At 46.4% G+C, this 27,691-nt stretch overlaps 1 protein-coding gene across 10 annotated transcripts in view; it reads right to left on the reverse strand.

Annotated features, from left to right (window-relative positions):
• Positions 1 to 27,691, reverse strand: part of LOC122562395 (unconventional myosin-XVIIIb-like) — a 416,560-nt gene that overhangs the window by 334,761 nt on the left and 54,108 nt on the right. For 5 of the 10 annotated variants that reach the window (XM_087999921.1, XM_087999915.1, XM_087999912.1 and 2 more), the window contains 7 exons: positions 24,977 to 25,123; positions 20,457 to 20,993; positions 19,624 to 19,690; positions 15,257 to 15,369; positions 10,831 to 11,007; positions 9,278 to 9,476; positions 6,861 to 7,003 (listed from right to left, as the gene is read on the reverse strand). In XM_087999921.1, coding sequence (XP_087856047.1) covers positions 6,861 to 7,003; positions 9,278 to 9,476; positions 10,831 to 11,007; positions 15,257 to 15,369; positions 19,624 to 19,690; positions 20,457 to 20,912 — 1,155 coding nt within the window. In that variant the 5' untranslated portion in view covers positions 20,913 to 20,993; positions 24,977 to 25,123. The remainder of the gene's footprint in view (positions 1 to 6,860; positions 7,004 to 9,277; positions 9,477 to 10,830; positions 11,008 to 15,256; positions 15,370 to 19,623; positions 19,691 to 20,456; positions 20,994 to 24,976; positions 25,124 to 27,691) is intronic. The other 5 variants (XM_087999919.1, XM_087999917.1, XM_087999920.1 and 2 more) reach the window with 3 other exon arrangements.

Raw genomic sequence — 27,691 nt, forward strand, 5'->3', positions numbered from 1 at the left:
GATTATAATTGTTGGGAAGGAGAGACTTTCACCCCTTTGAGGTGGTCTTCATAAGTTAATAAAATATAGGAGCAGAATTAGGCCATTCAATCATGGCTGATCTACTCCATACCCCCATTTCCCTGCCTTCTCTCCACATTCCTTCACAACCCATTACCAAGTAATAATCTGTCGAACTCCTCCTTAAATTTACTCACTGTCCGAGCACCCACCCCACTTTGTGGTAGGGAATTCCACAGATTCACACCCTTTGGGAGAAGTAGCTTCTCCTCAGCTCTGTTTTAAATTTGCTTCCCCTTACCCTAAGACTGTGACCTCTCGTCCTGAATGCGCCACAAGAGAAAGTATCCACTCCATGTCTATCTTATCCACACCTTTTATCATCTTGAATACCTCAATTTGATCTCCGCTCATTCCTCTAAATTCCAGACAGTATAAGTCTAAACTGTTCAATCTCTCTTCGGACAACAAACCCCTCATCTCTGAACCGTATCCAATGCCACTACATCTTTCCTCAAATAAGGAGACCAAAACAGTGCACGGTACTCCAGGTGCGGTCTCACCAATACCTTGTAGAGTTGCAATAATACTTCCCTATATTTATATTCTATTCCTTTTGCTATAAAAACCAACATTCCATTTGCTTTCTGTATTATCTAATGTCCCTGCGTGCTAGCTTTCTGTGACTCATGAATGAGGTCTCCCAGATCCCTCTGCACCAGAGCACCCCATTCTTCTGATCCAAATGCATGACCTCACACCTACCCACGTTAAACTCCATCTGCCACATTTTGGCCCACTCTCCTAACTTTTCTATAGCCATTTGTAAGGTTTTATTTCCTTATTGCAATTTAACGTCCTGCCTATTTTTGTGTTATCCACAAATTTGGTTGTCGAGCTTTCTATCCCTGTATCCAAGTCATTAATGTAGATTGTAAATAACTGGGGGCCCAAGGACTGAAACCTGTGGCACCCCACTGGTTACTTCTTGCCATCCAGAAAAAAAATTATCCTGACTCCCCATCTTCTGTCCATCATCCAGTCATCTATCCAAACTAATAAATTTCCCCTAATTCCATATAATTCCACCTTCTGAATTAACCCTTTGTGCAGCACTTTATCAAATGCCTTCCCGAAGTCCAGATATATTACATCTGCAGGACCCCCATTATCCATTTTGCTTGTTCCAGCTTCAAAGTACTTTAGCAAATTAGTCAAACATGATTTGCTGTTTATAAAACCATGCAGACTCTGATGGATAGAGTTTTGACTTTCCAAATGTCCTGATATTGCTTCCTTGATAATTGATTCTAACACTTCCCCAACAACAGATGTCAAAGTAACTGGTCTATAATTTCCCACATTTTGTCTTCCTCCCTTTTTGAATAAGGGCATTACATTAGCATTTTTCCAATCCATTTTTCCCATGTCCAGGGAAATTTGGAATATTGTAACCAATGGATCCACTATCTCCACCTCCAATTCCTTTAATACCCTAGGAAGAAGGTGATCAGGCCCAGGGGAATTGCCTGCCCTCAATCCTAATAGTTTGCTGAGTACCTTTTCCCTATCGATGTTGGCTGCTCTAAGTTCTACCTAAGTTCTATCTTGCTGCTAAGGCCGCAGCTGGAGTACTGTGTGCAGCATTGGTCTCCTTACTTGAGAAAGGATGTACTGGCACTGGAGGCAGTGCAAAGGAGGTTCACTAGGTTGATTCCAGAGTTGAGGGGATTGGCTTATGTGGAGAGACTGAGTAGACTGGGAGGGAAATGGGTCTGGGTGGGTTACTCTTCGGAGGGTCAGTGTGGATTGTTGGGCCAAAGGGCCTGTTTCCACATTGTAGGAAATTTATAGGAATGGTGGGGAGGGGGGGGGATTTTATAGAAACATATAAAATTATGAAGGAAATGGATAAAATAGAAGTGGAGAGATGTTTCCACTGGCAGGTGAAACCAGGACAAGAGGCATAGCCTCAAGATTAGAGGGAGCAGATTTAAGAATGAATTGAGAAGGAACTTCTTCGCCCAGAGGGTGAATTTCCTTGCCCAGTGAAGTAGTTGACTCTACTTCAGAAAACACTTTTAAAGCTAAGATAGATTTTTTTTTAACAATAAAGGACTTAAGGGATATGGTGAGTGGGTGGGTAAGTGGAGCTGAGGCCAAGATGTGATCAGCCATGATCTTATTGAATGGCAGAGCAGGCTCGATGGGCCGGATGGCCTACTCCTGCTCCTCGTTCTTATGTCTTAAAAACTGAGCACAATTGTGGTTAAAGGCCCTACTGACAGGATCTTTAACAGTGCAGCTCTCTCTCAGTGCCTTACTTGTTGGAATGGAGTATGTGCTCAGAGTTGCCTTCAGCTGATACACATGGAGCAGGATTATTCAAGTGGCCCTTCCCACCAAGGAGCATTAATTGGCTGAAGATTGGATTCCTGCCCCTCCATTGGGAGGAGGTCCTGGCACAGAGAGCTACTGGCCAATCAGAACAGCCCGCAGCTGAGTAGCTCCAACATCGCTGCTGGCAGCAGTGGCCAGGACTGGAACTACAAGCAGTGCCCACTGTCTCGTTACCAGGGTCCAGGACCTGGTCAGTCTGAGTGATCTTACGGTGGGGGTGTTGGGTAGAGAAGGTTGGGGGAATTGATGGAGAGCATGGAGGTGAGAGAACATCCATCAGAAAGTGGGGGAGGGGAGGCAGGAGAGGTGCCTGTGGAAGAGAAGATAATCTGCATTATTATTCCCATCCAAGATCCAGGGAGAGTCACTGTTCAGGCATCCTTCCTGCTTCCACACCTATCCCACCAGCATGGGAATGGAGACCTGGCAAAATATGTTCATTAATTGTCTACTTAAAGGCCTCAACTAGGGGAAAGTGTAGACCAGGCTGCCTTGTGGGGGGTGGGGGGGGAGGCTCCTGTGGTACAGTTGTAGTGTCCCTGCCTCTGAGCCAAGAGGCCTGGGTTGAAGTCCCACCTTCTCTAGACGGTGTCTAATAACATCCCTGGACAGGTTGACTCGGGGTAAAAAAAGCTAACCTTGGATTCGTCCATCCAAACTAAAACTGCAGGACAGGCGGCTGAAGGGTGAAAAAGCCATCGGGGAATTTCAGGGGAATACCTCCCTCTCCCCACCCTGCAAGCCCACCATCAGGGTGTGTACAAATTTCAGCCCATAATCCTCTGCCCCTCAAGGTGAACTGGTCTGGGAAAATACACACGAGCAGAATAGAGATGACGCTGAGCAAAGTGTGGAGATACCAGCCCAGCGGATAAATATTTAACAATCCAAAGCCAGTAGACAATGATGCCCCACAACACAGATTCCACACAGATTGTGGTCTGAATCCAGTTCTAAAATCAGCTGGACAACATAGAATGTCAGGAAGAGTTCTCATTGCAATAAATAACTCTGTTTGCGTTCTTACATTTACTGCTGTTTCCAGTCAGTAAAGGTAGGATGTTCCACAGACTCAATACAATCCCAGTGGGAATGACTGAGATATCCACTGCTCAAATAAAACCCGGTGAATGGAATACAGTTATGGCTGCGAAGGACACACATACAGACCCACACACACACAGATCCACACACACACAGGCCCACACAGAGCCATACACATACACACACGCGTGCACACACACTGATCCAAACACACACAGACCCATACACATACACAGACCCATACACATACACACACACAGACCCAAGGAAAAAGAAGCAATTAGTAATCCGAGGGCAGACCTATACCATTCCATTCCGTAGTTTGAGGCACGCCTGTGTTAAATGTAGTCAGGTGAGAAGTGTTAATCAGGAATAGGGATGATGACATCATAAACAGCACCCAGAAGGACCATTAAGAATGGACAATAAATCTTCCTAGCAATGTGGATATTCTGCGAATAGTCACACTGAAAATATAAATAATAAAGCATTTTTGTGTATTTCAGCCTTTCTGTAATGTAAGGTCTTTCATTAACTTTTCACAGGGTCTTTGATTAATATTAATGTTAAAACATGGTGATATGGACAAATATGTTAAGCTCAGCATTTGGAAGATGGAGGTGCAAAGGGAGAAGGATTCCGGCTGCAGTCATCAAGGTTGGACAAGAGGGAACAGGCTTAAACTAAAACAGGGAAATTACACACAGAGCCAAACACACATGCACATGCACACACACACACAGACCCACCCACACACAGACTCACACACACAGACCCACACACACACACAGACCCACCCACACACAGACCCACACACACACACAGACTCACACACACAGACCCACACACACACACAGACCCACCCACACACAGACCCACACACACACAGACATACACAGACTCACACACACACACACACACACAGACCCACACACACACAAGCCCACACACAGACACACGCACACACACACAGACCCACACACACACAGACCCACACACACACACAGAGCCACACACACACACACACACATACACAGACCCACACACAGACAGAGCCACAGACACACACACAGACCCACACACACACAGACCCACACACACACACACACACAGACCCAAACACACATGCACACGCACACACACACACACACACGCACACACACGCAGACACACACACAAGGAGCCACACACACGCACACACACACGCAAACACACACAGACACACACACAGACACACACACAGAGCCACACACAGACACACACAAGGAGCCACACACACACACACACACACACGCAAACACACACAGACACATACACAGACCACACACATACACACACACAGACCCACCCACACAGACAGACCCACCCACACACGCACACACAGAGCCACGCACACACAGAGCCACACACAGACCCACATACATACACACACACAGACCCACCCACACAGACCCACACACACAGAGCCATACACATACACACACACGCACACACACACTGATCCAAACACACACGCACACGCACACACACAGACCCCCACACACACGCACACACACAGACCCACACATGCACACACACACAGACCCACACACATACACACACAGACCATACACACACATAGACCCACACACACACGCACACACACAGAGCCACAGACACACACACACAGACCCACACACATACACACACACAGACCCACACACACACACGCATATACACACACAGAGCCACGCACACACAGACCCACACACACACACGTGCGCACACACACTGACCCACACATACACGCACACACGGAGCCATACACACACACAGACCCAGACACACACACATACACACACACAGCCACACACACACAACCATACGTGCACACAGCCACACATGCGCAGACACACAGAGCCACACGCACACAGAGCCCCACACACACACACAGCCACACGTACATGCACACACAGACCCCCACACACACAGCCACACGTGTGCGAACACACACAGAGCCACACACACACACACGCACATACACAGACCCACACACACACAGCCACACATGCGCGCACACACACAGAGCCACACACATGCAGAGCCACACGCACGCATACACACACACGCATGCACGCACACACAGCCACACGTGCACATGCACACACACAGACCCACACACACATACACACATGTACACAGACCCACACACAGAGCCACACGTACACATGCACACACACAGACCCACACACATATACTCTCAAACACACACTGACACACACACACAGACCCACATGTGCCCACAGACCCACATGCAAACACAGACACACACACGCACAGAGACCCTCACTCACGCGCACAGACACACATGCACACGCACACACAGGCAGACACACACAAACAGACCCTCACACACACAGACCCGCACGCACACACACAGACACTCACATGCACAGACACAGACCCACACGCACACACACAGATGCATGCACAGGCATGCACATACACACACACAGGCACATATACACACAGAGACATGCATACAGATCTGGACACATACAAACTCAAACACAGACATGCATACACATGCAGACACAGAGGCACACGCACACACAGTAACACACACAGACACATACACATGCATACATCAAGACACACACAGGCACACAGAAACATAGAGTGACACATCAGATCATCAAGGTGGTGGCTAACCAGTGGGCTTACCTGCAGCACTAACATAGACAATGGCCTCCTGGGGTCTGTGGGAATGGTTACTTCCAGCCTGACCCAGATACAGAAATGACCCCAATTGTTGGCATGTGCCTTTGGGCACATGATGGGACTGAGAGCAGGGTCTGATCACATGGAGGTGGTCTTGCTTAGCCAGGGTGGGACTAATAACTCAATTAGACATCCTAATTTCAGGCATTGCTTTACATGTCAACCAATCAGGTCAGAGAGGACAATGAAGCCCTGGCTCGGAAGGAGCTCGCTGCTGTAGCTGGAGGTTTGATGTGGTCAGAAGGAACAGGAGTAGGCCATTCAGCCCCTCACGCCTGCTCACCCATTCAATACAATCATGGCTGATCACACCTCAGCCTCAACTCCACGTTCCTGCCCACTCCCTGTAACACTTTGACCCCGTTATGAGCTAATAACCTGCCTATCGCCTCCCTGAATTTATTTAGTGTGTGGACACATCCAGGGGGAGTGAATTCCACAGATTTGTGACCCTTCGAGAGAAGTGGTTCTTCCTCATCTCTGTTTTAAGTCTACCAACCCTTATCCTAAAACTATGGCCTGTCGTTATAGATGGGGGTGGGCGGAAGTATCTGCATTGTCGACCCCAGTTTAACACCTTAGATGTCACCCAGCAGACAGGGGACTATTCCTGGCCTTTTGTTCTGTGTATTCTGGCCTGGAGACGTTTGCAGTACCTGGAGGTGGGCTGCACACACAAGCCCAGCTTGATTGAAGTCCAGTGAGACAACCATTGAGAATCGCGTCATGGTGTCATTGTGGGGACTGGATCTGGTGCCAAAAGCCCGGAGAATGGTAAACATTGCTTGGATCTTCTCCACTGAAACAAAATGGGGAAGAAAAGCCCTGTATAATCAAACTGATAATATCATCTTGCAGTTTAGATTTTCTTAGTGCCTTCAGTCCACGACATTTGGCACCATTTTCCCTTTTGAGGTTGGCTCGGGGTTTGTGGTCTTTGACCTGAAGGCATTTGGACTAGCCACTTGATAAACCAGTATGTTCCGCAATGCCCCCGCTCCCCCACCCAGCATCCAGCTCAGGTTTTATATGTTCAATACCAGCCCTATCCCCAACATAAGGAAGATTTCCTCTGTGTGGATTTTCTGAGGAGTGAGAGTCGCACACACACGGATTGTCTCTGATCCTTCCCGTGTACGTTAAGAACAGGCTCCACATTCCTGGCAGAAGATTCGGATCGGGGCAGATACAGAAATATGGGAGTCGCTCTTTAATTCTCACAAAGTAGGGGAGTCAAGGATAGGGGAAACAACACCTCACTCCCTCTACCATGGTAGGCATTCTGCACATTTTGAGATTTAAGGTTTTGAAGAATGGCAAGTAGCCAGCTCCTGCGAAGGGAAAGATAGTAGCTAAGTGTGCCAGGTGAATAGGGAGCCAGGGAGGTAAGGTGTTAGGTACAAGGTGGGAAGGGGTCTGAGGATATCTGATCCAATGGAAGGAGGATGCGGTTTCAGGTTCCTTAGGGATGGGGGGAGCTGTCAGCTCCCAGGAAGTGGGGGTAGGGTGGCATTTTTTGGGGGTGGAGGGCTGGAAAAATGGGCACATAGTCAGGTCTGGTGGTGGAGGCGAACACGTTCGATCTCAGGGTTAGTCGAAGTGCCAGGCCCCAGGCAGTGGGGATGATGCTAGGCCCCAGGCAGTAGGGATGGTGCCAGGCCCCAGGCAGTGGGGATGATGCCAGGCCCCAGGCAGTGGGGATGATGCTAGGCCCCAGGCAGTGGGGATGATGCCAGGCCCCAGGCAGTGGGGATGGTGCTAGGCCCCAGGCAGTGGGGATGGTGCTAGGCCCCAGGCAGTGGGGATGATGCCAGGCCCCAGGCAGTGGGGATGATGCCAGGCCCCAGGCAGTAGGGATGATGCCGGGACCCAGGCAGTGGGGATGATGCCAGGCCCCAGGCAGTGGGGATGGTACTAGGCCCCAGGCAGTAGGGATGGTGCCAGGCCCCAGGCAGTGGGGATGGTGCTAGGCCCCAGGCAGTAGGGATGGTGCCAGGCCCCAGGCAATGGTGATGGTGCTAGGCCCCAGGCAGTGGGGATGATGCCAGGCCCCAGGCAGTGGGGATGGTGCTAGGCCCCAGGCAGTAGGGATGGTGCCAGGCCCCAGGCAGTGGGGATGGTGCCAGGCCCCAGGCAATGGTGATGGTGCTAGGCCCCAGGCAGTGGGGATGATGCCAGGCCCCAGGCAGTGGGGATGGTGCCGGGACCCAGGAACAGCATGGGTTCTGAAATCGAAACCAAAAATTGCTGGAGAAACTCAATGGGTCGGGCAGCACCGGTGGAGAGAGAAAGCAGTGTCAATGTTTCAGGTTCTAGGGTTGGGGGCTCTGAACTCAGGACAATTTCAAACAGCGCACTTGGTAAAGAGGAAACAGCAGCTGAGGTGTCGTGAGAGTCAAAGAGACACTCCAAACTGGAAGGGGGACCTCACAATCTCCTAGGAGAAAGTGAGGACTGCAGATGCTGGAGATCAGAGCTTAAAATGTGTTGCTGGAAAAGCGCAGCAGGTCAGGCAGCATCCAAGGAACAGGAGAATTGACGTTTCGGGCATTCCTGAAGAAGGGCTCATGCCCGAAATGTCGATTCTCCTGTTCCTTGGATGCTGCCTGACCTGCTGCGCTTTTCCAGCAACACATTTTCAGCTCACAATCTCCTGCCTGCTTCAGCCTCTCTGCAAATGGAGCCAAGATATATTTCCCGGTCTGGTCCTGTTCATTATTGCCCCATCCTTGGTCAGGGTGACAGTGAGTGATGGGTAAGGAGCTGCCAGCCACAACACCTCACTGATACCCACCTGGGAAAGCAGTGACCAACAGGAGCCCTGCTCTGCCCATGATCCACCCAGCAGGAAAGAATTGCAATAAGGGAGAGGTCGGAAACCCTTCAAAATTGTACATGAACCGTGACCTCCGAGTGAGAGAGCCGAGAGTCAGCAGTACCTCAGAATGACAACTGGGGGAGGTTGTTCACTGGAATGGTGGACATTGAAGGGATAACGCTGTGTCACTCTATAATGAGAGGCTGTGGAGATGGAGGAGGCTGTAACGAGAAAAGCTGGAAGGTCAGTTTTCACCTGTCACTGTTGTGCCCACACTGCCAGCTGTACCAACAAGGTACTCAAGAGCACATTGGCAGCTTGTAGTCTTCCCAGCACCGCTCCATCCCAGGGGAATGATGCTCTGGTCTTTCCGGTGGATCAGCATGTTCCAATATGCTCGCTGTGCCACAGCATAGGGATGGGGTGGCATTCCATCCTTCTTTCCCTTGAACAGCTGGACGGACAAAGAGAGTGTAAAATAAAAGCACTCCATCCACGACACCCAGGAGAAACCCTGGCCATTATCTACAAGGCAGCGAAAGCTTTGCCAACCCCAGGGAAGCTCAGGACCAATGAGCGACACCTCTTCTGCTACTCTCGCTGCCCCCCCTCCCACCCAGTGAGTCCGACAAACGGGAGTAGATTGATTTAGGATATCTGGTCGGCCGAGTTGGGTCAAAGGGTCTATTTCCGTGCTGTACAACTCTACGACTCCAGTAGCCCTCTGGCCTCGATCTCAGCAGGCTGGCCCTTCAAGCCTCACTCCACGATCTGAGCAATAAGTGAGGTTGACGTCTGAATGCAGTACTGAGGGGGTTCAGCCTTGTCAGAGGTGCTATCTTTCAGATGAAATATTAAACCCGCTCAGGTGGATGTTTTAAGGTCCCGTGGCACTACTTCAAGAAGATCCCCAGGGTTCCTGGGTCAATATTTATCCTTCAATCAACATCACTGCAAGAGATTACCAGGGAATTGCTAACATTATCTTACATCACAACACCGTGACTGATCACCTTACTCCACATCTTTTAAGGAATAGAGGTGCTACTGGAAAGGCAAACATTTGTTGGCCCATTGCTCAATGTCATGGAACTGAGGGTCTTGCTAGGACCATTTCAGACAGTGTTATGAATCAACCACATTACTGTGACAGTGGAATGTCATATAGGCCAGACCAGAGAAGGAGAATAATTTTCTTCTGCCCAGGAAGAGGCGTTGATGAACCAGATGAGAGTTTATACCAATCAATTATGTCTATCATGGTCAACATTACTGCAACTTACTTACAATTCCAGATTTTATCAGTTGAGGTTAATTTCCATGAGCTGCTATGGTGTGTTCAGCCCTTGGCCAGAACACTATCGATCTACAGACACGAGCCCATTCCCACCAACTCCCTCATGGACAAAGAGTGTGGCGCTGGAAAAGCACGGCCAGTCAGGCAGCACCCGAGGAGCAGGAGAATCAATATTTTGGGCATAATGCCCGAAACGTCGACTCTCCTGCTCCTCGGGTGCTGCCTGACCTGCTGTGCTTTCCCAGCACCACACTCTTCGACTCTGATCTCCAGCATCTGCCATCCTCACTTTCTCCTAGTTCAGCTCCTTCATGGAGTAGAGCTGTCTGGGTGAAACTAAACAGCAAATCAATGCTTTTAATTTTGCAAATAATTTTGCAATAATTATTTATGACATCAGTTTTCTGAAACAAAAACTACTCTTGGAATTATTTATTTTCCAAATGATTTATCTCTTTCCCAGTGAAGGTGTCTCTCCTCCCCACTTTGTGATCTCGCTCTCCGCAGCTACCTTTGCCGAATAGTTGGAAACGTTGCTCGGTGGTTTGACGATGAGGAGATTCGGGCCTCCCTTGGTGTGGATCAGCTGGGCCCCATAGCGATGCTGCAGTACATGGAGAATGCTGGACTCATTCAAGCTGACGAGCTGGGCAAGGTCCTCAGCATAATCTAATTTGGATGGGTTCGCCTGTGGGTGGAGAGAATGAGAAGAACATCACGGATTTAGTTGCTGTAAGGAAGTCACAAACAACAAACCCATTAAAATATCCTGAAATGAAACAAACTGCGAGGGTTAAGAGGGGGGGTGAAGAGGAAGTGCAACTCCTTGTAGACCCCCATTAGTCTTTGGAACATCCGACAGCACTGGAGTCTGGGTCATTGAATTGATTCAAGGTTGAGTTAGATCGATTTTGATCAATGAGGGGCACGAGGGTTATGGAGAGCAGGTGGTAAAATGGAGTGAAGGCCACATTCAGATCGGCCACGAACCTATTGATCGACATTGCTGGTTTGAAGGGGCCGAATGGCCTACTCCAGCATTGGTACCTTATGCTCTTACATACTAAATACCTCAATAAATTAAACAGAAACATACAATAGGTGATGGCAAAGTGGTTCAGTGGTTCACACTGCAGCCTCACAGTGACAGAGACCCAGGTTCAAATCCACCCTTGGGCAACTGTCTGTGTGGAGTTTGCACATTCTCCTCATGTCTGTGTGGGTTTCCTCTGGATGCTGCAGCTTCCTCCCACAGTCCAAAGATCTGTAGGTTGGGTGAATTAACCATGGCAAATTTGGGGTTACAGGAATAGGGTGAGGGCCTGCGTCTGGCTCGGCTGCTCTTGGAGGGGGGGGGGAGGGGGGTTGGTGCTGATTCAATGGGCCGAATGGCCTCTTTCCACACTCTAGGGATGCTATGATTCTAATTCACAAGGGACGTTAATGGATGGTTATAATCAATGACCATTGATCATCTCACTGCCATACTTCAACTCAAACCAAATTCTGAAGATCTATCAATACCACACAACCATAGGATGAGAGTCAGCCTTAGCTGGCACAGCCCACCAGAATAACACACCTCCCACTCCTCTCTGTTTTAGACAATAGGACTTCTGCTACGAAGGGAGGCTGGATAAGCTTGGATAGTTTTCTTTGGAGCAGAGAAGGTTGAGGGGTCACATGATTGAGGTGCATCAGATAATGAGGGGGATGGACAGGCTGGAGAGAAAGTAACTGTTCCCCCTCAGTCCAAGGGTCAGTAACAAGGGGGCATCATTTTCAAGTGAAGGGCGGAAGGTTTAGAGGGGATTTAGGGAAAAGGATTTTCACCCAGAGGGTGGTGGGGGTCTGGTATATATTGTTTTGGAGGTTAAGGTGGGAAATCTCATGACCTTTAATAAATACTTGAATAAGCACTTGAAACATCCTAATATTCAAGACCGTGGGCCGAACAAGGGAAAGTGGGACTAGTGTAGTTGAGTGTAGCTTTGGTGGTACAGACGTGATGAGCTGAAAAGCCTCTTGTGCACCATATGATTCTTTGTCGGACAAGAGGGAGGCCAATCAGCCCATCAGCGAGATCATGGCTGATCCAATCATCCTCGCCTTCACTTTCCAGCCTTTCACCATAACCCTTGATTCCCTGACTGATTCAAAATCTGCACACGTCAGCCTGGGATATATTTAATGAGCCAGCCTGGAAAACCCCTTATGGTAAAAACTTCCACAGATTCATTATCCAGGTCTTTTTCAATATATAAGTTCAGTTGCATCACACTGTAAACCTTTGCTATAAATTCTGTGTCTTACAATCTTACACTCCACAACCACCTGATGAAGGAGCAGCGCTCCGAAAGCTAGTGCTTCCAAATAAACCTGTTGGATTATCTCTTGGTGTTGTGTGATTTTTAACCTTCAAAAGAATGGATTCCTCCCCCTCTCTGTGGGCCCCCTTATTCTGAGATCATGCCCTCTGGTCCTTGACTTTCTCACAAGGACAAACAACCTTTCTACAGCCACCCAGTAAGAATTTTGTATGTTTGGTCTGGATATCTGACAAATGAGAAGTGGCAGTCCACGAGACAAACACAAGTTTTGGATGAACAAAGATCCCAGAAGAATGTTTGCAGTCCTCCTAAAACTCCACAAGGTGGAGCTCACACCTGCTGACTCTCTCTGCACGGACAGCATTCACTATTGAAGGTCAGATCACTGCAAAACATTGTGAGCTCTCCACTGGAGGCTTCAAATCCCTGAAGAGTTTTCTTCTTTTATTTGAAAATACACAGTGAATCACATAGCACTGGGCCCTATCACCATGATAACAGAAAATTCCAGCAGGAGTAAATGGGCAGGTGTTTGTTAGATCAGTGGGGAATAGCTGCGCAAATAGCAGACTGTTACATTGGCATGGCTTCCCAATACATTCCCATCACCAGGGAGGTTTCTCAGAGTCAGGAACAGTTATATGATTCCATGATTCCACAATCGCTCACAGGCATCCTGAGAACAGGAGCATTGGGCACATTATCATCCTAGAATGGCTTCACCAAGGCCCCTCTTATTTCGTCCCCAGCTCCCCAGGGGGGCCTCCAGGTCGAGGCCTCCTTACAGTCTCTGGCCTGGCCCGAGGGGAACACTGAGGATCCTGGGGGTGGAGTCAGTCCACTCCTTGGATTGACAGCGTCAGGAGTTTGCCCAGACACAGGGAGAGCACAGAGGCACCTGCCAAAGCACACCCATCGCCAGCTGTAGTCTCCAGGAGCTCCCTCCACCCCAACGTCTAGGCCTCAAACCCCACGAGACTGAACTACCCAGTGAGAGAGATGTCGAAACATGCAAGGTTAAAATTTGGCGTCCTTTTTTTTGGTACAGAGAGCATTGTTTATTTTATATAATTTTTAAAATTTATTCATAAGAGGTGGGCATCATTGGCTGCACCCAGCATTTATTACCCATCTCTAGGTGCTCCCTTGGGAAGGTGGTAGTGAGCTGCCTTCTTGAGCCACTGCAGTCCATTTGCTGTGGGTTGACCCACAATGCCATGAGGGAGGGAATTCCAGGATTCTGACCCACTGACAGTGGAGGAACGACGATTTGTTTCCAAACAGGTTGGTGAGTGGCTTGGAGGTGAACTTGCAGAGGATGGTGTTCCATGGGGGAGATGTTCCTGAGGCCAGGGATATGGCTGTAACAAGGCCATGGCTGATGTTATTTCCTTGTGCATCTCCTCATCCTCATTCTGAGGTACAGCATGACACCGGGATCAAACAGCTCTTGCCTATTTCCCCATCCCTCACTCTGCTTCCTTGCTGTCAGACACCCAGGATGTGTGTGCCCTCAGGAGCAGCAGGAAGGGCAATCAGTCTGAGGAACGAGGGGGCATCAAGATATAAAGCTGACAAAGACAGCCACCAGCTCAGATTCTATCCAGACGCTACACTCCTACAGTGACATGTACCCCATATACAGCAGTCATTTGTGCAAAGCCAAGACCCTAAGTGGAGCTCCTCCAAATATGTATAGTAACCTACACAAGACAATTTGGATGTGATTCTTTCTAGCCAGTCAAATGGTTACTTACAGTATCACTCATCACAGCTGGAAACTGTCAAACTCTCTCAGGAGACCCACCCCCTCCCCTCCCTCCCCCCCCCCCCCCCCCCCTCGCCCCCACCAGTGTTTCCAAGGGGAGCAAGGACTCTGGGCTGTTTCTACGACTAGTTCCCGCTCTCTGACTCTCTGGCTACAGTCACACTGAATGCCCAATCAGGGCAGGAAGAGACTGAGTGAGAGGTGTCACCTCAAAGCCCAGCTCTTTGATTGTTACTCACTAAACCCAGGGAAATGAACAGCCCTGTCTGGACACCAATGGAAGGCCTCCAGGCTCAGTAACCCTGGCACCTTCAATATTCAGCTGATGTACCAGAATGAAAGCAAACATACAAAGAGGACCTTACAAGGAGGTGGTGGCATTGGTAGTTTGTCACTGTTACACTCAGAGAGTCTTGGTTGCAATGACAACGTACAGCTTTACACACACGATGCAGTCTGGAGCTGTGGACAGTGGGGGGAGGGGCGCGGGGGTGGAGGTGGAGCAGAGGTGGAGGTGTAGGGGGCAATGCTCCAATGTTCCTTCCATGATGCAGTTGACCAGGAATCTCTCCCGTTCCTACCTCCTGCCATGAGCATGTGGAGAAACAATTTACACGTCCGGCCTGGCTGACTGTACTATCAAAGCATGTTTCACGGTCATTGAGTTCTGGAGCAAAGCTCAAACCTGAAGCTACTGACTAAGACACATGGACACTACCCACTGGATTACAAAATCCTCCATGTCAAAGTGCATTTGTGAGTAAGCAAGTGAAACAATAATGTGTGCCTTAAAAGACCAAATGAAACTAAAAGAAATGCTCAGGTTGACAAATACTCACTTTATGAATGAACTCTTCGTTTGTGTCCACAATCCTGTTGTCACTCTCAATGTGGATTCGGACTTGGCCGTCTGGAAGTTCAGGTGTTCCAACATCTGGTTTGAGCACTGTGGCTGATGAGAGGGGGAATTGATTTCTTTGTGAAACTATCAATCAGTTGGAAAACCTTTACTAAAGCCAACTATCCTCATGTAGGAGTACAGTACATACCAACGGAGCACAATCTCATTATTAAAAAGCCAAACGCCTGCATTTGGAGAACAACTTCCGCAATTTCAGACCAGGTAATGTGCTTGAGCATGGACGAGTAGGACCAGTGGGTCTCATTCCATACCATTTGATTCTATGACTCTATAGTCGAGAGTGTGGTGATGGTAAAGGACCGCTGGTCAGGTAGCATCCAGGAGCAGGAGAATCTAGTCTGCAGTTGCTACAGACAGGTTCATAGAACCTTTACAGTGTGGAATCAGGCCATTTTCCCATCAAGTCCACACTGACTCTCTGAACAGCATCCCATGCAAACTCTCCCCCTACTTTCTCTTTATAACCCCATATTTCTCATGGCTAACCCACCTATCCCATACATCCCTGGACACTATGGACAATTTCCCATGGTTAATCCACTGAACCTGCACATCATTCGACTGTGGCAGGAAACCGGAGCACCCAGAGAAAACCCGCACAGACACAGGGAGAATGTGCAAACTCCATGCAGACAGTCACCCGAAGGTAGAATCGAACCAAGGACCCTGTCACTGTGAGGCAGCAGTGCTAACCACTGAGCCACTGTGCCATTTGGTACAGGTTGCTGATGGTCGGCCAAGCAGCAGCCAGCTCAGGAGGGCACCAGCCTCTGATTGGATCAGCATATCCCCCCACATCTGTGATTAATTTTTCCACATTTTAGGGGGTGAATTTACCCTCTGCCCCCATGTATGTCATGCTGTCTATATGGCCAATGGCTCCATGTCCTCTACAGAATACAGGCCAGTCCAACAGGAGCCCCAATGATAAGTACCTTCGGCACCACCTTCTCAAAGGCCTTGTTCAGTTTAAGAGCTCATCTGAGGTCAGGACCTTCACCAGTGCAGCACTCCCTCTGTACCATATAGGGTAGTCCATAAGTTAATAAGATGGACATTGTCTTAATTCTATATTTTAATTTTTTTCCTATCTATGCCTTCTGTTGCTAAGTGCCGAGGTATGATGACTTAAACATATTTCACTGCATGTTTTTGTAAAAAATACAAGTGACAATAAATGACTATTTATTGAAGAAGTACGTACAATGCAAAGGCTAAAGAAGGTTATGGACCAAGTGCTGGAAAATGGGAGAAAAATAGCTAGGTGGTGGATTTTGACTGGTACAGACGCAATGGGCTGAAGGGCCTTTTTCTGTGCTATAGATCTCTGACTTCATGTGTATCCATGGAGGTCTACCCTGTAGCCTTTGAATGGTCTTTAATGTTAGCTGTAGGAAACGGCAAAGAAGCTGGTGAGGATTTTAGTGAGGAAGAGGAGGAGAGTGAAGATGAAGCTTTTCATTGCCAGGATACTCTCACACTTCCCTGTGCTGGATTCAGTCAGAGACATTTCCCACCAAGTCTCACTCTTTTCAGACATGACTTGGAGGTGCCGGTATTGGACTGGGGTGGACAAAGTTAAATATCACACAACACCAGGTTATAGTCCAACAGGTTTAATTGGAGGCACTAGCTTTTGGAGCGCTGCTCCTTCATCAGGTGGCTATCAACCACCAAAAGTTAGTGCTTCCAAATAAATCTGTTGGACTTCAACCTGGCGTTATGTGATTTTTAACTCTTTTCAGCCAAGTGTGTTTGTGATGGTGAAAACATTTTAGTCAACAAGAAGTCAAAACCAGCTCATTAAGTTGTAATTATAGTCAACAGACTGAGTCATAGAGCTGTACAACATGGAAACAGACCCTTCAGTCCAACTCGTTCATCCCGACTAGATATCCTAAAATGATCTGATCCCATTTGCCAGCACTTGGCCCATATCCCTCTAAACCCATACTATTCATATACCCATCCTGATGCCTTTTAAAATGTTGTAATTGTACCACTTTCTCGGGCAGCTTATTCCATACACCCACCACCCTCTGCACAAAAAAGTTGCGGCTTAGATGTCTTTTATACCTTACCTCTCTCTCCTTAAACCTATGCCCTCTAGTTTCGGACTCCCCCATCCAAGGGAAAAAGACCTTGACTATTCACTCTATCCATGCTCCTCATGATTTTATAAACATCTGTGAGGTCACCCCCTCAGCCTCCAACGCTCCAGAGAAAACAGCCCCAGCCTGTTCAGCGTCTTCCTATAGCCCAAACCCTACAACCTCGGTAGCATTCTTTTAAATCTTTTGTGCACCTTTTCAAATTTAACATCTTTCCCATAGACGGGCAACCAGAATTGAATGCAGTATTCCAAAAGTGGCCTAACCAATGTCCCAAACAGCAACAACATGACTTCCCAACTCCTATGCACTGACCAATAAAGGCAAACAACTTCTTCACTATCATGTCTGCCTACAACTCGACTTTCAAAGAACTATGAACCTGCACGCCAAGGTCTCTTTATTCAGCAACACTCCCCAGGACCTTACCATTAAGTGTATCAGACCTGTTCTGATGTGCCTTACCAAAACACAGCACCTCACATTGATCTTAAATTAAACTCCATCTGCCCACCCCTCAGCCCATCGGCCCAGAATGAGTGAAGTAGACAGACAGGAGGCTGGGAGAACACAGTGAGCCAGGCAGCATCAGGAGGCAGAGAAGTCGACGTTTCGGGTATAACCTTTCTTCAGGACTGAATCTTGAAGAAGGGTCACACCCGAAACTTCGACTTCCCCACCTCCTGTTGCTGCCTGGCTCGATGTGTTCTCCCAGTCTCCTGCTTGTGTACTTTGGATTCCAGCATCTGCAGTTTGTTTTGTCTTAAACCCAGAACTAGTGAAGACCATTCAAATAAAAGCCTACACTAAGCAAATGAGTGTGCACACAAATGTCCGTAAAGTACGGACAATATTTTATCAAATCCTCTTGAAGAGAAATTTAATCCTACAAAGTCCAAATAGAGTATGTTGTTATCTGCATTGGTTTAGATTTAGATTACTTATAGTGTGGAAACAGACCCTTCGGCCCAACAAGTCCACACCGACCCTCTGAAGAGCAACCCACCCAGACCCATTCCTCTACATTTACCCCTTCACTTAACCCTACAGGCAATTTAGCATGGCCAATTCACCTAGCCTGCACATTGTTTTTTTGGGGACTGTGGGAGGAAACCAGAGCACACCCACACACACATAGGGGGAAGAATGTGCAAACTTCACACAGACAGTTGCCTGAGGCAGGAATTGAACCCGGGTCTCTAACACTGTGAGGCAGCAGTAGCTAATCACTGTGCCGTTTATATTGTGTCCTGGATAGGATTTGATAAATATAACTGGGATTGAGATGTGATTTCCTATCTGATAGAGGCATTTTTGAGAAAACTGTGACTGATTTTACTAAAGGCATTTTAATATTCTCTCCCTGTCCCTTTCAGGTTCAAAACTCTATACAATATTCCGGACTCAGAGTTTTACCAGCTGGTAACAAGATGCCCAGATCACACCATCTATTGAAAATAAATAATGGGTAATTTATGTAAAACGTTTGGGAAATTGAATTGCTTTGATCTACAGGTGGATGTAATGGTAATTGTACTCACATGATTCTGCAGTGAAATGAATGAGATTAATCTGTCTTTGATTCTGCTGGTCAGGAGACCAGGAAATCTCTGATCATCTCTGAGTTATGCCATGGGATCTTTAGAATAGAAATGATTAATATCTCATCCACAGGAGTGACGGATTCAAGATCAACGTGGCATGGTGGCTCAGTGGTTAAAACTGCTGCCACACAGCACCAGGGTCCCAGGTTCAAACCCAGCCTCGGGCGACTGTCGCATTCTCCCCAAGTCTGTATGGGTTTCCTCTGGGTGCTCTGGTTTACTCCCACATTCCAAAGATGTGCAGGTTAGATGGATTGGTCATGTTAAATTGCCCATAGCGTTAGGTGCACTAGTTAGAGGGAAATGGGTCTTGGAGGGTTGGTGTGGACTTGTTGGGCCGAAGGGCCTCTTTCCACACAGTAGGGAATCTAATCAGAAGGGCATGATGTTTGGTCTTCTTTCATCCAACAGACCAGCCGATGCTCAATTTCTCACTGCAACTGATCGTTAATATTTCGACAATACATGAATTGGAACCAAAGTCATCTCTGCCTGTTTTTCAGGCGTTGATTTTGATTTTGGAAGTGCACCTGTGAATTAATAGTCTATCAAGGATATAGAGTAATTACCTAATGTAAATCCTTCTTTGTTGACATACCAGACCCGGTCTGTCTCATACCAAACATCTTCGTGCACCTATTGGCAGAGAAAACAAAAAAAAATCTTAGCTAATGTGCATTCACTGCAGTAAAACACAAACCATGTTCAAGACATCTTGTGGCACAGTGGTATTGGCCCTACTTCTGAACTCGGGAGCTTAGGTTCAAGTCCCACCTGCTCCGGACGTGCACTGTAATGTGTCTGGACAGGGTGATTAAACTGTTCAAATACAGACCATGTCCAAGGGCTCATGTCGAATAGTGGTAGTGCCCCTCCCTCTGAGCCAGAGGGCCTGGGTTAAAGTCCCACCTACTCCGGAGACATGTCATACTGTCTCAGATTGTTTAGGAAATATTTATAAACAATGCCAATAGATAAGTCTTCTACAAAAAGAGACTTTTTGAACTCATTCATTTTATGTTATAGCCCTTATATTTCCACAAGCAAAAAGAGAAAGGGAGGAGGTAAACTTAAAAAAAACCTAACTGCTCTGGATAGTAGAAGCAAGTTAATCGTTTGTAAATCAGCCTGAAATCCTTTGACCATGAAAGCTAACTTAAATTACGTGGCTTACTTCAGTCAGAGACTGATACGTAAAAGGAAGTCAAATCTAAAAAGGAACATTAGTGAAAGTATTGAGTTTCCTCTTGGGAAAACTGCAATTAGATCACCTACCTCTCCATTAGCAAGGTCTGAAAACGATTCAGTGCAGCCAGAGAGTAAAATTCTACATTCTGATTACTGCAATTAGAAAACTTTTAAATCCTGAATTGGGTTATTCAGTATCATTGACAGAAATTACCTTCTCTAAATCCACTCGACTTTCCTCAATCCCTTGATTTGTTTCTTGATTGATGAGATTTTCTCCTGTACATTCCGTTATATTCCCCACCTCCGGGCCCTCAGGTTCTTGAGAACTGGGTTCTTGTGCAACTCTCCCTGTGTCCAATTCAGATGTCCCATTCTCCATTGATAATAGCTCCTCATTTCTGCTGGGCTGCTGTGTGCTGAGATTGGTTTCCATAACAACTGGGTCTTGACTGTTTGGGAATGAGCCATTGTTTTGCTGAGGGCTTCCTGGCTTTTCCAGGTGTGTGGTTTGTTTTCCTGCCGATAGTCCCCTCACTTGGGTTCCTTTGCGTTTCCGAATCAGGTTTGGTCGTTTGCATTCGGCCTTTTTCTCGGGTGATGGCGCAGACTGACCCTCAGGCCCATTACCATGGTGACCGTTCACCAATGGCTGGGTTTCATTATCCATTGCCTCGTCTACTGGCTGGCTCTCATTCTGAGTTAAATGTAAAAAATATTGAACCACACTATCATCCAATTTAGCGGGTCGCTGCAATGGGAGACAGGGGAAGGATTCTGGTTAATGCTGATGGAAGGGTGGGATGAAAATATCTTTGCATAGAGGATCAGACACGATTAATAATTCTGGAAACATCAGGAGGCGTTAAACATGCAACAATCCAATTAAAGGTTGTGCCGAATAATAAAAAAGACATGTGTACAGTAGCATTGCATTATTTTGGCCCTTTTTATACACAATTTTAATCAGCTATGGCACCTTTAACTGAAATGTGACGTGGAATCAAGATGAGTGTTAGATCTTGCTGAGTAAGGTAATGGTTCTGAAAGGGTTAATATTGGAGACCAATCTGATAATGTCATAAAGACTTGGATTGGAAAAAGGAAGAACCTCATTAGGATCTTGGAGAGTGAATGCTTACAACTATACGTCTCTCGTAGTCTCAGTCACAATATCTAGTTTACCAATGTAATTTGTATCTGATTACAATCATGCAATAAACTTTGAGATTTTTGATTGCCAAGGGGATGAAAGATTATCAGGAATATAGAGTTGAGACTAAAATCAGAATAGCAATGATCTTATTGAGTGACAGAGCAGGTACAAAGGGCCTAGATTTGTTTCTTGTTTGCATGCTCATACATTCATGCTTTTTGTTTGAAGATAAGAACCACTTCACAATAGAGTCTGGTGGCTTCCCTCTCCCACTGTAAACCACACTGGACCATAGATCCGGTTGAGAAAAGAGCATGGTCACAGCAAATGACCCACAGTCACAATCTGGTAATAGTTGGCAGCACAGCATATACAGTGAGTTACAGTGAGTCAGCTGTATCCTGGCACTGTAGTACATGATAACATACAGTAAGCATAAAGATAACAGCTTTCATATGGTTCATTGAATGTGATAAAAAGCATTTCATGGGGACATTATCAAACAAACTTTGACATTCAATCACATGAAGAGATATTAGATTATCATGATGTGACTAAACAAGTTGTCAAAGGGATAGGTTTAACACACAGCTTAGACGGAGAGAAGTGGTAACAAAATGGAAAAGTTTAAGAATGGGAATCGAAGCATTAGGATCGAGCTGGAGGAAGGCACAATCTTTGGGAATTGATTGGCAAAAGGAGAAATGGCCTAAGCTGGAGGAACACAAAGACATCTTTGCGTTCGAGGGCTGGAGGCAGTTTCAGAGATAATCACAGAGACAGAGACGGATTGTACAAGGGTCAGGAGTGCTCAGCTGTAGTGTCCAGTTCTAAACCACATTCCTGACAGGGTAGCAAGAATGTTCCTCACCTTTCTTGGTTAATCATGGTCAATTCTCATGTTCATAGTATCAGGATGTGTTTTTTGTGAGCTTCCTTAGAAAGGGACCATTACTGCCCAGAACAGTGAGTACCACCAGAATTAATGGCTGCCAGGTATACTTGCCATTTCAGGTTGGATGCATCCCTGAGGGTTTCATTGATGACTTCCAACATCCCATGGAGTCTTTGTTACCCAATTGGTTAACCCTTACTGTTGGTTTGATAACCCTTTCCTGCACTAATCCCCATTCATTTCCAATAGTTTCACAATTTTTCCATTCTCCTCAAAGGGAGAAAGAAGCAGAGTCTTTGATTTTTTTTCTGTAAGGCGGAGGTAGATGTATTTTTGATAAACAAGGGGGTGAAAAGTTATCAGGATGGTATGATCAGATCAGTCACGATCATACTGGATGCTCAGGGGTCCAGTTTCTAACTCACCTACACAGGTATAACTAAGAAATGAAAATGTTCAAAGAAAATGTTAAAAATGTTTTTTTAATGTCCTTTCATTATTAATGATTTTTCCTCCTGGTGACATGAATTATTCTGGCGATCAGTGTTCATTTCTTGCAGACTCTAGGAGAATACTGCCAAGTCTGCAACACTCCTTTCAACCTACGTTAGAATCAAACGGTCGGTAAGTCAAGTGAACTTGAAATATTTGTTCCAGTTTTACTTCCCTTGGATGGAAATTATTTTTAAAAAAAACAAAAATAATGCTATTAACAAGGATTTTGTTTTTAAGAAAGGGTAGGAATGTCTTACCACCCAACACCTCAGTGCGCCTAAAACTGAGGCGTAGCAACTGATAAGGATTAAACAGCCACTAGACAATGGGAGGGTCCCTATCGCTGGGCCAAAAAATCCCAGCTGCAGTCCCATTTGCTGGAGGGATGAGCCTGTGAAGGTTGCCATTCTTTTTTTAAGGTCACCAGATATCATTTGATTGAGATTTTTGAAGAAATGAAGAAGAAGATGAAAGCAGAGCAGTGGACTCCAAAAGGACTTCAGCAAAGCGCTTGACAAGGTTCCACATGGTAGATTGGTTAGAAAGGTTCTATCACATGCAATACAGAGGGAACTAACTATTGATTCAAAGGTAGGAGACAGAGAGTGCTGATGGAATGTTGTTTTTCAGACTGGAGGCCTGTGACCAACAGTGTGCCACAAGGACCAGTGCCCTGTCCACTGCTTCTCATCATTTATATACATGATTTGGATGCAAACATAGGAGGTATGGTCAGTAAGTTTGCAGATGACACCAAAATTGTTGGGGTAGTGGACAGTGAAGAAGGTTACCTCAGATTACCATGGGATCTTGATCAGATGGGCCATTGGGCCAAGGGGTAGCAGATGGAGTTTAATTTAGATAAATGTGAGGTGCTGCATTTTAGAATGGCAAATAAAGGCAGGACTTATAAGTCCTGCCTTTATTTGCCATTCTAAAATGCAGCACCTCACATTGCTGCAACTGGGGAGTGTTGCTGAACAAAGAGACTTTGGGGTTCCAGTTCACAGTCCCTTGAAAGTGGAGTCGCAGGTAAACAAAGTGGTGAAGAAGGCGTTGGTCAGTGCATTGAGTATAGGAGTTGGGAGGCCATGTTGCGACTGTACAGGACATTGGTAAGGCCACTTTTGGAATATTGCGTTTAATTCTGGTCTACTTCCTATCGAAAGGATGTTGTGAAACCTGAAAGGGTTTAGAAAAGATTTACAAAGATGTTACCAGGGTTGGAAGGTTTGAGCTATAGGGAGAGGCTGAATAGACTGGGTCTATTTTCCCTGGAGCATCAGAGTCTGAGGGGTGACTTTGTAGAAATTTATAAAGTCATGAGGGGCATGACTGGATACTTTCCCCATGATGGTGGAGTGTAGAAATAGAGGATATAAGTTTATGGTGAGAGGGATAAGATCTAAAAGGGACCTGAGGGATAACCTTTTCGTGTTGAGAGTGCTGCATATATGGAATGAGCTGCCAATACAATACCAGGTACAACAACATTTAAAAGGCACCCAGATGGGTATATGAATAAGAAGGGTACAGCCCGTGCTGTACAACTCTATGACTATGACTTCACGGCTCAAAGTGAAAGGAGTTACGATGATCTGGATTACAGGTAGTGAAAGCAGATTCAATGGTAACTATCAAAGGGAATTGGATAAATAATTAAAATAGAATATTTATGGGGAACGAGGGAAAAGCAGGGATGTGGGACTAATTAAATAATTTGTACAAAGAGTCAGCATGGGCACAATGGGGTGGCAATGGCCGAATTGTATTATTGCTGGACTGTTAATCCAGAGACTCAGGTAATGACTCAGGTGCACAGACAAATCTGGCCATGAAACCATTCTCAATTGTAGGAAAACCCAATCTGTTTCATTAATGTCCTTTCGGGAAGGGAACTGCCATTCTCACCTAGTCTGGCCTATATGTGACACCCGACCCACAACAGATTGGTCACCCTCTGGGCATTTAGGGATGGACAGTAAAAGTTGGGCCTAGCCAGTGACGCCTACATCCCATGAATTAATTTGAGAAATTGGGCAGCGGAGTCTCTGACTGTGCTGATTCTATATCCAACCAGATGTTTTAGAGAGCGCATTTCGACATTCAGATTATCCCTTCACTTCAGCCCTCCTATAAATGGCCGTGCCTGTCTCCCGGCCTACACCCTGCTGTGTGAGCCTCTCACCTGGAGCTCAGGTCGTCGTTCCTTCTCGTGCTCCCGTGCTACTTTCGCCTCCTTCTCGGTTTCTCGAACCAGCTGCTTAATGAAACCTGCAGTAGCTACAGGGGAGACTGGTGATGAAGGGGGGCGGGGCTGCTCTTCTTCCTTGATCTATTTTTATACAAATTGACCGAGAGCCATTTTAGAAAGGTAGAGTTCAATGCACCACCCTGCCCCGCCAACTAACCCCTGCATTTTTCAGGTCTGGCAATGGAGTCCAAATTATGAACAAAGCAGTCCAACCACTAACCTGATGCCTTTTCATAGAATCACGTCACAGAATCCTACAGCATGGAAGCAGGCTATTCAGCCCATCAAGGCCACACTGACCGTCCAAAGAGCATCCTGCCCAGGCCCAACCCCTATCACCCTGCATTTCCCATGGCTAACTCACCTAGCCTGCACATCATGGGGGCAATTTAGCACAGCCAATCCAGTTAAACTGCACATCTTTGGACCAAGAGAAGAAACCCACACAGACACAGGGAGAATATGTAAATTTCACCCAGACAGTCACCCAAGGGTGGAATCAAACCTGAGTCACTGGTGCTGTGAGGCAGCAGAGCTAACCACTCAGCCACCATGTCACTTCTATTTCTGGCCACTCTTCCCACCCTCTACCCACAAGGCAACAGCCCCCCACTTTTCCAATTGGCAGACCCCCATTCATGGGCCAATAGATGTCCATTATTCCCATGTGAACATTTGGCAGGGAGGCCATTCATAGAGAAGAGCTTCACAGTCCAGTCCATCCTTGAGCTTATTCATAGTCCTTCAAAAGTGGAGGCTCACATGTGGACAATGTTCATACAGATGAATGGAAACTAAAGCTGCCTTTAAGAGAGGGAGAGAATGTCTAAAAAGAAAGATATAGTTAATGTACAGCCTGAAGGAGATTCAAGGGATTTTGTGTCCATTTTAAACGTTATTCATGTACTGTTATAAAGAAATTTATTGATGTGGATGACACCATTAGTGCCGATTTTATTCGAGTAAGCAAGAAAGACCTTAGAGGGGTGAAAATTTACAAACATAAATGCTTCTCAGAGCCAGAGCTAATCCCCATGACCATTCTCCCTTGAACAAGTGGATCAGGCCTAAGGTAGGGGGGACCCACAGTTTGTAGAAAACCCTTCCCCAAGTAGTCACTATTTACACCTTAGGTGGTATGTGCCAATGAGTTATTACCAAAGAGTACATCGCTGTGAAAGCCTGACCTGTGTTTCCTCATTCATTGTCCTCAGATTGTCAGAGGGGAAAATGATCAAGGATTGCTCAGCAGTTTTCTTATCTCTCCACAGGGGTTCAGGCAAATTATAAATATTCCAATTTAACATAGCCAGGAGATTTGTTTATTTTTTTATGATAGTTCACCATAATTCTTTGGGACCTCACATCATATAAGCATAATCCACATGTGATACAAACTGAATATTCATCTCTTCATTTGTACATTACCTCTGGGAGAGCAAATATGAGCAGCATTAAGAGCACATCTCTCACCAACACATTGTCATGGAGCTCCTGTGCCCCTTCCCAATACATTTCATAAAAGCAACTTTGGTCCATTTACAGGTGTCTCACCCAACAGGATGTGGAGATGGGAATTAGATAATCTATTACACATGGGAAGTTTATGACATTTTCAGGGGAACTCACAGTCAGATCAGGCATTAAAATGTCAGTTATTACATTGATGGACTGAATGGCCACTTCCTGCTCTGCACTATTCTATAGCTCTAGGCAACACTGAAGCAACTATGTATATACTTGGGGCATCTGTGGGTGGTCATAACACACCCAGGGCACGTACATACAAGTGGACATGGATCTTTCAAAGATGGCCTCCTACATGGGTACGTTAACAGCTCAGGTTGTTCTGGGTAAGAGTTGGAGGATGGGAAATGTCAGCCACCACTGGGTGCTACGTCAATAATCATCTCAACTCCCACCTCCTCCTCTCACATCCTCCTCCTATCTTCTCTGTGCTAAAGTCAGGAATCATCACACGAGCTCCTACACAACGTGGATTTCTCCCAGGAATTCCAAACTGTGAACCTCTTTACTGCACTCAGACATCCATTCCTCCTTCTTCAAGCTTCGAATTACATGTTTGGTATCATCTAACTATCATGCCTCAATTCATCCCCCACTTCACTACCTCACCCTTTTAATTTCTATTGCTTAAATTCTTGACTGTTCTTGATATCAAAAATTGACAGTCAGCACCTCCTAGTACACACAGTCTCTCTCTTTCTCCTCTCTGATTACACTAATTCAGTATCTTAATGTCATGGTTTATTTCTCCTTGACAACAAAGGAGAACAATTGATGGTTTGACAGCTAACAACACAAGTGGACAGAAGACTGGAGCAGTGGCATGAGGGATAATACAACATGAGCTAAAATTTTCACAGACAAGGAGAGGTCTGCTTCTGAGTCAGATGAACAGTCTTTAACAGAGTCTTGGCTTTACCTATGCTGTAGGATGTTGCTTGTTTAAATAAAGCTACGTGAGAAAATCAGATCGTTGACAGCATGTGTGGGCAACATCACCAAACACAGAAGCACATCAGTACGTTATATGGGAAAGGGTGGTATAGGAAGTTGTATTGGCCAACATGCTTCCCTCGTGTATTTTACTTTATTCAACTTCATTGCCCACAGTATCAGATCTAT

The sequence above is a fragment of the Chiloscyllium plagiosum genome, unplaced genomic scaffold (genome assembly GCF_037043375.1).
Source record: "Chiloscyllium plagiosum isolate Xiang-an unplaced genomic scaffold, Cpla_swu_hap1 HiC_scaffold_24, whole genome shotgun sequence".
Lineage (NCBI taxonomy): Eukaryota > Metazoa > Chordata > Chondrichthyes > Orectolobiformes > Hemiscylliidae > Chiloscyllium > Chiloscyllium plagiosum.